General features: G+C 55.4%; 3 protein-coding genes across 3 annotated transcripts; 2 read left to right on the top strand and 1 right to left on the bottom strand.

The window, feature by feature from the left end:
- The first annotated feature begins 6,754 nt into the window (after positions 1–6,754).
- Positions 6,755–7,611, top strand: BZA05DRAFT_382857 (uncharacterized protein). Its single transcript, XM_051482162.1, has one exon. It carries the CDS (start codon positions 6,785–6,787, stop codon positions 7,196–7,198), a length of 414 nt encoding a protein of 137 aa, XP_051344546.1. The 5' UTR covers positions 6,755–6,784; the 3' UTR covers positions 7,199–7,611.
- An 11-nt stretch (positions 7,612–7,622) lies between these two features.
- BZA05DRAFT_450917 (cAMP phosphodiesterases class-II-domain-containing protein) lies at positions 7,623–9,504 on the bottom strand (the record flags this gene model as incomplete). Its single annotated transcript, XM_051487425.1, has 2 exons — positions 7,623–8,733; positions 8,799–9,504. 2 exons carry the CDS (start codon positions 9,502–9,504, stop codon positions 8,117–8,119), a joined length of 1,323 nt encoding a protein of 440 aa, XP_051344545.1. The 3' UTR covers positions 7,623–8,116.
- A 2,773-nt stretch (positions 9,505–12,277) lies between these two features.
- On the top strand, positions 12,278–12,976 carry BZA05DRAFT_17690 (uncharacterized protein). Its single transcript, XM_051479266.1, has one exon. The coding sequence runs from the start codon at positions 12,437–12,439 to the stop codon at positions 12,902–12,904; it is 468 nt and encodes a 155-aa protein (XP_051344544.1). The 5' UTR covers positions 12,278–12,436; the 3' UTR covers positions 12,905–12,976.
- Positions 12,977–13,698: the final 722 nt, after the last annotated feature.

Raw genomic sequence — 13,698 nt, 5'->3', positions numbered from 1 at the left:
CCGTCCACCTGCTAATCCCCGCTGGCCTCAACCGTGGGCAGTGGGCACAAAATCAAACATAGGTAGGTAACTTTATGATTTATCCACAACAGTCGCGGTAGAGTCGGGCGGTCGTCCGGAACTGCGGACTCGCGAGAACTGAAGTTTAAAGATGGTACCTACATACCTACCTATCGTTGAGTCGACCACGGAGATTTTGAGGAATTACTTGAAGGGTATCATACCGACTTCGAGATGCCAGGTATCCAAAGGCGGTGGAGATACAGACCGCGCCGAGGCTGCCGGCTTCACCACGAACGCCTCCACTCCCGAAAATACCCTATTGTGGCTCGCAAGCAAGTTGGAGCCACAATTGTGCGCATTCACTCACCACTGTTTCCAGAGCCCGAGTCACGAATTCCAGGCAGAACGCAGAGTACTGGGTTTTGCAGTAGAACCTGTAGGCAGCTGAAAACGTTTGATGGACACCACGAAGATTTCACTGACCACTTCCACCATGTGACTGGATGTATACCGTCGCACGCAAGCCGGCAACGGAACCGGCACAGAAGACTGAACGTTCGACAAGACAAGACAATCTCGCTAGCTGCTGTGAGATTGTACAAGATAGTAGGTAGGAGCATCTTGGGAAAGTTCAAAGCATCGAGCCCAAATACCGAAGTATGGTATATGCAGATACTTGATACTTGCTTGGACGCCTGGACGGAGTGGGCTGAACATACGAGTATGTGGTCATCCCACAGCACAGCACAGCATGTTGTCGTTCGAGGAGTCTGACCATGTTTGCGCGTGCATTGGTTTGCCATTCCGGGCTTCCATGCATACAGTAGAGTGCCTAGAGTGCCTATAATATGGGCACATAATAAAAAGTAGTTCCGTTCATCAGTGACAGCACTCAATACGAAACGGGGGCGGGAGAGCTCTGCATGCCACACGGGGGGGTGGAGGTTCACCCGTGGAAATTCCGTGTGCACTGTGCACTGTATGTAAGCAAGATTTTTTTTGTGTGTGTGCCGTAGTTACGTACTACCGTATATATGCTTCTTCCGTCCGATATGCTCACCTCTCCGCCGGGAGAGCCGATCCCGAAGCCCCCCAGCATGCGTCCCGCGGACGGAGCCAAGCCAATCTCCCGCGACCCACCCGCTGTGTGTGTGCAGTGTGCACCGACTAACCCGAAGCGACCGGAGCACTCATATCATTTTAGCGAGGGCGGACGTGTTTCATGTTTCATGCGACGAGCGAGAGGAAAATAAAAGTGACAACTCACTTTCGGTGTAGATAATGGACGTGGGGATGTGACGAAAAGCCGACGAATGTATTGTATGTACCGTGCATAGGTAAGTATGAAGATATATACTGGTAGACGACTCACGAGTGGTGCTGGAGAGTTCTGCACCCGAACCGTTGCAGCAAGGAGGCTTCCCCACAATCCAATTCGAACGTCGGTGAATCCGTCGGTGAAGCTGTCGGGACGCCGGCGTTCAAACTAGAGCGACACCGGATCGGACCCCATCCTTTCACGATGTTTGGGAGAGGCACAACGCCGCGTCGGAAAGTTGAAGTCTCCCAAGAACGAGGGAGGACATGTGGATGGGTGTCCTCTGCTCTGCTCTAGCTCAGTGTGGATAGCACCGGCACGTACCAGTTGTGGGAGCCGACAAGAGCCAAGCTGGTGCTCCTTCGGCCCGAAATTGTCCTGCGATCATGGCGAAATAAAGTACATGTCCATCCATGTACCGTCCCGTAGGTACATGAGTACCAAGTACGAGAACCTACCTGGCGGTGACTCGCCTGAACGGATTGTGGCAAAGGAGAGCTGGCCGAAGACAGCCCTAACTAACGAGGTGCGTCTTGACTTTACTCCAACTGGCAAGGGAGCTCGTGATCGTTCCCACTCGGGATCGTAGAGAAGTTGCTCTAACCCTTCTCTACTAGAGCTGATTCCCGTGCAGAGGCACGCCTGCCAGCCTGACTGCTTGCATCTGCATACCGCGGGTTCCAGGAGACTCCTCGAAAACTCTGCTGAGATCGTTCCGAGACTTCTGTGATCACTCCAAGCATCTCAAGCTAGAGTACCGCGGGTTCCAGGAGACTCTTCGAAAACGTTTCCGAGATCGTTCCGAGACTTCTCTGACCACTCCGAGCATCCAAGCCACCGTAGGAGTGCCAGCACACTCCTCTCCTGCTCCTCATCTGCCGCGGTTCTGTGCCTGGGCCGTCCGGCTGCGCGTATTCTTCATGTTCGGACACGAAAGCGCACGAATGTAACGTTCATCTGGCCGCTGCGCCACATACAGTGTCTCCAAATTGCGCCGGGCACACCAGCGTTCGTTCAACCATGTCTTCCACCATGTCCTTCTCGAGCTCAACGCCTTATGTAGCGTGCTCGACGCTCCTGAGCTAACCAATCCGGTTTTTAATAGCGTCTCCAAGATCGCTACTCTCCGCATCCGTGTCTCTCTGCCCTGGCAAAAGATAATTCCATGCGACCTTCGCCGCATGAAGCCCGAGGGACGCCCACGAACCGACCGAAACAACTATTTACGGTGCCCGCTCTGGTGGATGATGCTTCTAATTCTCACCGTTGTTTCTGTCCGTAAATACATCGCGGCCCAAAATAAAGGTACACACTATACAATGATACAATGTATTTTACGGCTTGCTTTGTTTAGCCCGGTGAGGGTCCGGGGGTGAAGATGAGGCCGTGCGTCTACTCGGAATGGGCCTGCGTCTAACCTCTTCGTCGTGGCTGCCCTGGTTCCTGAACTCCCCCCATCCCTGGCTATGCATCCATCGCAGGCCTGCCCGAGATCCCCACGTACTTTTCTTTCTCCGTCCTCCTCGCCACTGCTCCAACTGCCCACCTACCCCAACTACCTATCTGCCCTCCTCCTTCTCCCCTTCTCCTGATCCTAACACTCCCTCCTCTCCCCCCCCATTGTCGTTCAGTCGTTCAGTCGGTCGCGGAAATCACACTCGTTATTGTATTTCACTCCTTTTTTGCCGTACGGTGCTGAGCAGAACACTATCGGATTCCGAAAATATCCGCTCTCACCATCACACTCGCTTCTTCAGCTTGCCGGTGGATGCGAATCGACTGAGGTAGGTACCTACAGCCCAGAACGAACTCCTTCCATGTACCAACATTGCCCTTGCTAGCCCTGTCCTGTCGCCTGCCCTACCTCCGCCACGATCGAAACTCCCAGCTCCCTCGACACGGCCGCGTCCAGGAACATTCAGGCCTCAGTTCGTGTAGCTGACGGACACAGTAATTTATACACATACAAGATAGTATTCGAATCGACGCGACGAAAGAAAATCCCCCAGGCAAGCCCGCCGCTACGTCCCGCAAAAGCCCTGTTTCACAGTTACACACATTCCCTCTTGTCGCATCGGAATAATTCGTCCGTCCTCTGTCCAATAATATCCGCCGATTCCTGTTCAGCTGTTCGGGCCACGAGCTCTCATCGCCCTTCAATAATCGCTACCTGGCAAATTCAATTTTACCCACGACTTTCGAAACACACCCCTTCTCCCCCCGCCACCGTGGAGGATGAACTCTCTCTGGGGCCGGTCCAAGTCGAAACATCGAAAGGTTGGAAACTTGAAGGATCGGATTGGAAATCCCACGCCTCTTGAGCCCATCAACATCAATGGCTCTTTCATCGATCTCAAGATCTCCCCTCAGGATGGACGTGTTCCGCTCGCAGCTGTAGGCGTTTCGCCGGTTCACAGGGGGGAACCCGCGCATCCCGCCACGGCGAGCGCTGGCGGGGCTGAGCTCAATGGTGGCGAGTACTACACATCGAAATTAGACCCAAGACCCCACCAACCAGGTGCACCGGCTCGGCCAAGCCGCGCGGATGACCAGTACCAAGTGCAGGAGTATCTCAGGGGTAATGGTGACAACGATGGAAGACTGGCGACGACCGCATCTGATGAGTACGTTTCGGAGTGGGACGGAAACAATGGGGAGCGGGAGGACCAAGAGTACGATTGCAGTGCCCCCTATTGTGGTCTGACAGCGTCTGACGAAACTAGACATTACCCCAGGCCTTACTCGCCCGAGCAATCGGGTAGCAGCGAGCGCAGAAACTTCTCCCGCCCGGCCGTCACTCCCGACCCTGATGAAGTAGGGCACTTTGTTGTCCCTTCCTTTTCTTCACACTCTTCATCGACTTCTTCGAATCCGACCGTCAGGACGCGGAATCAAGAGCAGTCGCATTTGACGCTTCGGACGGGCGCCAGCAGTAGCAGCACGCCGGGAACCCAGAGCCCAGTAACATACCAGCCCTACTCTCCGACGACCCAATATACCGCCCGTGGCCGACAAACCCAGCGAGAGGATTCAGGGCTCCCTACCGTTGACCGGTTTCAAGGAGGAAACACACCTCTAGCAATTGTGAGGTCTGCGACGGAAAGCCGCGGGTCCGACTCCAGCGATTACTCCTCTGCCAACTCCATCGAGGGTCCCCTAGCCATCTCTCAACCTTTCACCCTATCCTACTATCAAACCGAGCAGACACGTCACCGCCCATTGAAATTAGATATTCAACCAGCTAGAGAACTTCAGCAGGCGGAGACGGCAAAATACTTTGAGGCCTTTGATTCAGGGCCCGAAGAGCCGGTATCGCCGTTGCTGCCCTCGCCTCGAAGATACAACTTTGCGCCGCAGGACGAGCCCGTGTCGCCAGTGTCACCGGTTTCCGGCCCGACTTCAACACACTTCTCGCACGGCCTGGAATTCAATCTTGTTGGGGAAACCCCGACCGAGCCGACAGATACCACATTCATCGACTTTTCCATGCCGTCACCGGTGATGGGTGCAAGGGGCCGGCCTGCTATTTCAGCACCCCAGTCCCCTGAGCACCATAACCTGCCCGCCTACCTTGGTAAGCTACAGCCGGTGCAGCGTGGGCCCGATTTCTATGACAAGCCCACCGGGGGAGTGCCCTCGGGGCCGAAGCGGTCACTCAGCAGAAAGGTTTCCACCCGGCTGCGTACGCTTGTGGGTGCTGGAAACAGACCTCGCGAAGAAACACTGCCAGAGGATGCGGCGCTCACCAGCCCATCAAGGGATGTGAGTAGAGATGAAATCCCTCAACTTCCAAGCTTGGATAGCATGAAAGACATGAACATGGATGCACTCTCCGGGTCCGCCACGGCGACATCGACAAGTCAGCAACAGATCGGAGCGGAGATGGATGACATTATGGCGCGGTTTGACGTTGAACACGATACTCGGCCCACATATCAAGTGCAGGAGGTTCACGGAAAGGTCGATGACTGGAGCTACTACCCTTCGGCAGCAAGCTCGGCGAGCAATCTTTCACTGCGACCCAGTTACAAATCGTCCGACAATGCGACCTTGGCGACCGAGTCGGATAACCCGGGGTTGTCGAGTCAACATTCATCAACCCGAAGCTCGCATCGGAATGTAACGCCCGAGACGCCTGCCACTCCTGCCGACGATGGGTACTCTTTCTCTGCGCTGAGGGGACATCCGGGTATAGTGGGTACACATAAAAGTGATATGACTGTGAGGCAGCAAGATTACATGCAAGGGCCGAGGAAATTTTCCGAAGAGGTACCAGTGTTCCTGGACACAACCACCGAAGTTGGTTCCGCGGTTCCGAGTTTCACGCATGAACCTCCCACTCCGGATCCTCACAAGACTACGTTTTCGCGTATCCACCACGACAGCATCATGCCCGAGCCTGCTCAGCCACGGACCGGTAAACACGATTCGCATTTCACAGATACCACAAGCAGCACGGGCTTTACCATGCTTACTAGGCCATCACCCACAATCAGCACCGCGCCGACAAGTGCCGCCACATCTCCAATGCTTCCAACCACCCCGATCAGCCCGACGTACAACCGCTCACCGACAGCGCGGAAACCCCCGTTCGGTCCTGGAAGTCCAAGGATGATGCTGCGAACAGCAACCATGTCATCTCGACCGGGAGGTGGCACACCACTCAAGCCCAAGCCGGTGGCACCACCGATCACGGAAGAAGAGGCCGCATCGAATCCCCCGTCACGGAACAACTCCGGTTCCGAGCGGTCTATGCGCATGGAACAGAGTCCCACGTCGCCGTATGCCCGTTCCGGGTCAGCGTTTTCGTTCATCCGGGATGACTTCTCTGTGATCCGTCCTGACGACAGTATCTCGCAAATGGGCAACAACAACCAGTCTGTCCCCTCATCACCGTTGTCGCGATCTGCTTCTCCGACACCATTCGACGTGGACCGGTCTCTGTCCAAGGTGCAGGTCCGTCCCAAGACTGCCTCTCGCGCGCAGAACGACCGCGTTGCAGCACTCTCGAGGTTCGATGATGCCGCTCCTCGGCCATCGACGGGTACCCCAGCGCGCAATGGCTTGCGCGTAAATACGGATCTTCAGCCGCCTGCTCTCCCCGCCAGATCCTTTTCGGCCGCCGAAGTACCGCGTTCCGCAACAGTCGGAGGACTGGCACCGCCTCCTGTCGTTAAGAGGAGTAAGTCTGTTGGTGAAGGCCTCAAGCGTGCCTTCTCTCGCCGTCCGCCGAAGGCGCCGCTCCCCAGCGTTGATAGCGGAACCCCACCGCCCATCCCCGAGGACGGCACTGATCACGAAAGCGGCGCCAACTCCCCCGTCACCGAAGTCTCGGGCCCGCTTGGCTGCGGCACCAGCTCGGAAATGAGCAAAGCGCGCTGGAACAGCGCGATCCGTGCCGCCGCCGTCTCGTCAACAATTATCGGCCGCTCAGGCAGCAACGGCACGTCGCGCCCAGGCGCAATGCTCGATTCCGACGCCGTTCCCGCCTCCTCCAACCCCAACCGCGCGTCCGTAATCCTCAAGGCCCAGCCGCTCACCGCCGAGGAGAAGCAGGGCATGCACCACGCGCCCGGCACGCTGTTTATCCGCACGTGCGAGGAGGACGAGAACGGCGTGGGCGAGTGCAAAGAGCACCGCATGAAGCCGCGCAAGGGTGGGACCACGCAGAAGTGCGCCTTCTGCCTCAAGGGTCCGTTCGCAAATATGTGGGTGTGTCTCGACGGCGAGGACGGCGTGCCTGAGGCCGCACCGGAGAATGCGAGACTTGGAGGTGTAAGAGAGCGCGATGAGAAGAAGGGCGGCAGGTGTGGCTTCGCTATCTGTAGGATGTGCTGTAATGAACAGGTCCAGGAGGGGCAGGCGGAGATTTTCTGAACTTGTTTCTTCGAGACTCTTCGACAGGCTTGATTGCATTTGTGTATACGGTTTGGTGTCAACTTTGATTTTTTATTTTTTCTGGGTAGTATTCGTTTCCTACAATTTTTATTTTTTTCTGGGCTTCATTTCAAGGTTGGGCGCGGTATTCTTTTCGATTGATTGATTGTTCGTGCTCTTTTTAGTTTTCTTTTTCTTTTTCTTATATTTTTTTTATATTTTTCATACGGGTTGGGGAAGGGAATGGCAACGACGGGAGGGCTAGCAACGACAGGAGGGGGACGGGGATGGGGACGGACAGAGATACCATATGTACTGGTATGATACATCATGTCACATACCACGCAAGCAAGCACGCAGTTCGGTCTCGGATCAGGAACTGTGAATGCAAAAGGCACGCAAGGAAAAAATAGATGAGTTCACACACAGCGTTGCTATTGTGCTAGAGAAACGAATGTGCACCACCGTCGGATCAAAACATTATCCCCATCCCATTTCCTTCGACAACAATATCGTACAATCTTCAGTGTAGTGAGTGTGGTATTATCAACACCCCCACCCTCACCACTGGCCACTGACCAAACCCAGCAAACCACATATCAAGTTAAGTAAAGTAAGTAAAGTAAAGTAAAGTAGGCAAAAGAACGCAACTCCGTTAATCCAGCCCGATCCCAGCCCAGTCCATCCAATCCATTTCATCCCTTCCCATCCGAAGCAATCCGAACAAATCCAATCCAATCCAATCCGGAAAAAGCAAACCGGTCTACAACAATCGTGTAAAGCAAGTAGAACAAGAAAACAAGAAACGAAATAATCCCCGATCCCCGATCCCCGATCCCCGCTGCAAAGATTCAGACCCACAAAATCAAAAATAAAACAGACGAACCACCCAGAAAGCAATTGAAGATACTCAAGAAACTAGAAATATATACTCCCCCCCTGCCTAGCGAGCACAAACGTGCAGCCCAGATTCGCCTCCTTCTCGAGTTTTTCCAGGTCCGCCAGGACGAGCATGGGATCGTCGAGCTCGCCCATGGTATCCTTAACATGGGTGATGACGATTTGCAGGCCCTCCAGCGGCCGCAGGTCGCCAAACGGGTTGACTGCGGGAAAGCCAGCGATCGGATTAACGTCCAGATTCACATTGTCGGTCATGATGTGCGTGTCCGGCAGGAGGTTTCCGAACGGCGGGGGAACGTCCTCTTCGTCCTCTTCGCGGACCGTGTTGGGCGGATTGGGATTGTTCCGCCGCCGGCCTTCGATCAGTGGATCGTCGTTCGAGTAGCCGTTGCTGAGCCGCTTGCGCTTCTTGTCGTTGCGTTGGTCGCCGCCGTTGCGTAGCCAGACGATGAATTCGGCGAGCACTTTGAGTTCCGTCATCAGGTGCTGCGGTGAGAGGTGGCCGTAGAGCTGTGAGTCGGGTTGCGAGTTGACGTAGCTGCATTCGATGAAGATTGTGCTCAGGAAGCCGGCGTGGAATTTCCGTGCTGCTTCCTGCCAGACACGGAGGTTGCGGGGGTCCAGGGATACCGAGTCTGAGCGGCGATCATTTTTTTAGTGACGATGCGCGAACACGTGGGGTCAGAGGGCGGAAACGAACCAGGCTCAACATCACCCCACATCATGACCTCCTGGCCAGAGGTGTCATCCCGAACGAAGAAGACCGCAGAATCGAGCACGCACCATCGCGCCTGGTGATTGTGACCGCTATGAGCTCCATCACAGGGAAGACCAGCGGAGCTCTTCCTTCCCCAGTGAGTGTGCAGCTTCATGCAGTGGCCATGGCTGACCGCCCACACCTGCGCACTCAATCCATCGGAGACGGGAATATACGTGTGCGCCACCTGCATCCGCTGATACGTGAGGAGTCCCACGCCGGCATCTTCGTCCGACAGATTAGGCCAGATGACGTCGTTGAAGATGTGCGTCTTCAACGCGTTGATCACGTGCGGCAGGGCAGCCACTCGCTTCGGCTGGGCGGTGTTGGAGAAGGAGGCTGTGTTGATCACGAAGCCGGAGAGGTGGTCCAGATGTGAGTGGGTGAGGAGATATGTCGATACGAGCTCTCGAGTGATGAATGCGGCATTGACTTTCGAACTTGCTCCAGGTAGCGGGGCACCCTCGAACGGCGAGGCCTCCGGGTTTTTCCGGTTGGGTGCATGGTCGTCGAGGATTTTTACGATGCCAGAGAGATGAGTTCCGGCATCGACGGCCAGAATCGAGTTCTTTGCCCATCGTTTTGACGTCGAACGTAGGAGATAGCCAGAACAGTTGCCTTCGGTTGGACCTCCCCCAGATCCCTGCATGTACCCGAACCAAACAAAGTCGACGGTCAGATATTGCGTTTCTGCCTTGCGAGCCAACTTACATAAAGAGCATGCACGCACAGATTGTGTTTTTTCTTTCTTCCTTTCAAGGAACCATCGAAAGAACTCTCGACACAACCGGACGCGCGCACGCGACAAAAAAAAACAAAAGGGCGACGAAAATGAAAACTTACCAGGACGATGACCTGGAAGGCCGGAGACCCCCGGTCGGCAACACCACGAGAATCCGGAGCCGTAGCCAACTTGTCGTTACCTAGCGTCGCATCCGAAATCCGGTCGCCATCTTCGAAATGCGTCGTGAACTGTAGCGTCGGGGGTTCTGTCGTCACCGTCGCTGATGTCGCCGCCGCTGATGTCGCCGCCGCCACCGCCACCGCAGCGTGCTGTCTCGCGGCCTTCGGACGCGATGGAGAACGGGGCACGGAGGCCCTCCTTCTCTGGGGTCGGCTTGCTCCCGGTGACAGAGGCGGAACGGTATCCAGGCTCGTTCGACGGACCTGCGTGTAGGGAAACGGAGCCAGTTCTGCGGTGGAGAAAATGGTGGCTTTTGTATGGGGTGTTCGCCGAAGTGGCGGGTTCGTTCGGAGATGGGGCTGGTCTGTTGTGGGGGCCAGCAGACGGTCTGTTCGCAACGACGCGTCGGGTCGGGAGGCGATCTTTGTGGGGGATATGGAGTTGCGAGGGGGATAGCGGGGGAGATAGAGTCTTTGAATTGACACAGCGAGATCAGAGACGTAACTAGCAGTTATGAACGAGTGCGAGGACGGAGGGGAGGAGGGATGGGTGGGAGGTATTCTGGTGGAAAACGACTAATTGCCTTACCGTGAGGGATCGAGGCTTGGGCGTGAGAAGTGGCTTTTCTTTTCCTGCACTTGGGATGCCTGTTCCTCTTTTTTCTTCGTACACAGCTTTTGCTTTTTTGCTTTTGCTATTCTATTGTGGGATGAGAGACTACGTCGTTCGTTCGCGGAGCCTCACCGACGACGCCGTTCAGATTTCAAAGTCGACAGTGCGCGAGCTGAATGTGAAGCGAGTGGGATGGTCAGTAAAGAGTGGCGGTGCGAGATTCTTCGGCGGTAAACGACAGACTGGAGTGGATGTCGGTGGTGGTGGTGGCAGTGGTGGTGGCAGTAGGTAGTGGTGTTGATGTCAATCTGGCGAAGGAGAAGGAGGGGGAGCAGGAGTCGCAGCAGCAGGAGGAGGAGCAGTCGAAGGCGGAGAAGGCGGAGAAGGGCAGACGGAGCAGGTAGGTACCCACAGGTATGTAAGTAGAGCACTCTAGTTCGTTGTATTTGCCACTGCGGCGGCTGCTGCTGTGCAAGACTCAAGTTGCGCACACGCTGGCGGGACTCGGATTCAAGTCGATCCCTCGTCGGATCACAAAGAGAATTGGTTTCGAGCACGGCAGGTCTCGTCCCGGACGGGGGATTGTCGTGATCGTAGTCGTTGTTGTCGTTGTCGTCGTGTCGTCGTTGTCGTTATTGTCGTTGCCGGCTTAGTCGCTTCGTCCGTTTCTCGCCAGCCCTCAGGTTCCGAAAGTATGTAGAGGACTCTACGTCGTGGGTAGTTCGTAGCCACCGATGGCCAGGTGGTATCCTTGTTTCTGCTTTTTGCCAGCAACCGTATTTCAAGCAAGCAGCGGCAGCCAGAGAAGGTTGTCGATAGCGAAGGCGGCAAGTGCTTGTGGGGTAGGTGGGTTCGCAAGTCTTGTGGTATTATGTAGAGTGAAGTGTGCAGTGGAGATAGAATGATGTAGTCGGTGTGATCTCGCTCCCACCACGGCAATATAATTTGTTGCCGGCTTTCTCGCTGTGATCGGCGGCCTTTAAGTATGTGCGTATGTACGTGAAGATGCGGTTTGCTGTACACCCGTGCACAGCGCAGTCAGGCGGAGGACCAGCTGTCACCGGGGGAGCAGAGGCGGGAGAGAGAGAGAGAGAGGAGAGTGTGCGGTCAGAGAGAGAGTGCGGACAGACAGTGAGTGCGGGCAGAGAGTGCGAACAATGAGTGCGAGCAGACAGAGAGAGACCTTGCCACATCTCCATCTCCTGCTGGCTGCAGAAGTAGAAACCGCACGCACTCTCTCGCTCTGCCTCCCCCCCTCGATACCTAACTTCCTGCCGAATCCTTGAAGATACATCGCATCGCAGCACAGCAAGCACATCAACCACAGCAAAGCACGGTTCAACTCCACACGCGCCCAACCTCTTGTCACACCCAGCGCCAACCCACAAGCTAATCCCTCCCATGTCCATGTCCACCTCTTCGTCCAGGCTCCTCCTCCCACCAACTTTCAAGCATGGACCCCCCCCCCCGGACTCCCCCACCCCCAGCATAAAAAAAAGCGTTCTGGAACAAGCGCGGAAGCTGATGCTGATGCTGACGCTGATGCAGAAAGCAACAACGTCGACGAGTTGCTTTGGCGGCAAAAACGCGAGAACGTCTTCGGTCCGACAGCGCGACTCTGCCCCTGCCAGAAAGAAAAACCGTCGATGTCAATCCGACCGACCGATCCCGACCCCCGCCACGAGACCGGCTCTCACCGGCCCACCCGGACAGAACCCGCCATCGCACATTTCGATCCGGCCCGGGCCGTTCACTTAGCTTCACTACACGCTCTCCCACGCTGGGCAGTGGGAACCAATGCTTCCCTTGCCCGCCAGATCGCAGTTCCTCTCCACAGGACCATCGCTCAGATCAGGTACCTACACAGTCTACCTGGCAACCCGTGACTTCGCGACATCGTCCGGGAGCCGGTATCGATAGTGGCCAGCAGCAGGATAGGTATTACCACGATCGCTTGACTAGGATGCGAATCTGCTCAGTGCATCTTCAGTCCTTTCCCACCGGAATCTTTCAGATGAATACCAGTATGTGGATGGCGCTTCGTGTATATTGTACCCAGTACTAGATGGCAGGACAACACTTCGCCCAATCACCCAGTCACCCAGTCACCCAGTCACCCAGTCACCCAGTCACCCAGTCACCCAGTCACCCAGTCATCCAGTCACCCAGTCACTCAGTCACTCAGTCACTCAGTCACTCAGTCACCCAATCAAACAATCCCCCAATCAAACATGGAAGAACGACTCACGACCAAGCTGCTGGACAGTGGACGGTGGTGGTGCACTCAGTCTACGCGAGCGAGCCAACGAATTCTCGAATCTCGATTCTCGGGCTCGCCGAGAAGCGTGTAGAGAGCATAACGCCCGCAAGAAAAACAAGGCCGCAATATCAGTCCAAACTTCCCCTTTCCAAACTTCCCCTTGCCAAAAATGTTCGCCAACGTTGTAAGATCATAATACCGCTCCAGATCGATCTCACCTCGTTTGTTTTTGCCGATATGTACCGTACATTACTGGGTATACATATGATGTGATGTGATGTCTGTGTGTGTGTGTGTGTTCAATTCGTGTGGGTGCACTGTGGGTGTGCAAGTTTACTGTGTGTGTGTGTGCAAGTTTACTGCAGCCGGTCGTCAGCAATCGATGTTGTGCATGGATATTGTGCGATTTGCCCCCCCCCTCCCTTAACCCTGAACCCTCAACCGTCATCCCTCCAGGTACCCGGTGTACCTGGCGTATGTATGATGTATGGTACGTATCGTACTGGTGAATATATCGTACCGGTGTGTAGAGTACTGTATGCCAGATCCATTCGGCGGGGTCAGATATTATCGCGAGCGTGATAACGGTCGGTCGGTCGGGCTTTTCTTGTTTGTTTCTTATTTGTTTCTTCTCGTTCGTTTCTCGCTCGTGTCTGAGACTCTGGGACCATCCCACTTTCTGCAACTTGCAAGCGATCACTTGGATATCGGAAATGTCCCAGCATGCGAAAGAACAGGGTTGGTAACTTATCCAGAGGTATCTAGACTACCATGTTATGTACCAACTACCAACTTCTACAAACTACCAACTAGCGGTAGCGCTGGACAGTCGACCAGACAGCCGTTGCCGCCAGAGCAGCGGCCAGACCGTCTGTCTTGGTCGTGCAGATTCCGCCAAGCACGTACGCCCTGCGCCGTGAGTCTTTCGCTTCTTTTTCCGCCACCGGTGCGAAGTCCGGTATCTGCACTTGGTTTGGCTCACCCCCTCCCTCTCTGTCTGTCTGTCTGGCTGTCTCTCTCTGCCCCCCCCCCCCCCCCCGGCGCGCGTGTCGGGATCGTCCGGCCGG

The sequence above is a fragment of the Tricharina praecox genome (assembly GCF_024521635.1).
Source record: "Tricharina praecox strain CBS 144465 chromosome Unknown BZA05scaffold_1, whole genome shotgun sequence".
NCBI lineage: Eukaryota > Fungi > Ascomycota > Pezizomycetes > Pezizales > Pyronemataceae > Tricharina > Tricharina praecox.
The sequence above is the reverse complement of the archived record's forward strand: the minus strand, read 5'-3'. Positions and strand labels throughout refer to the sequence as shown.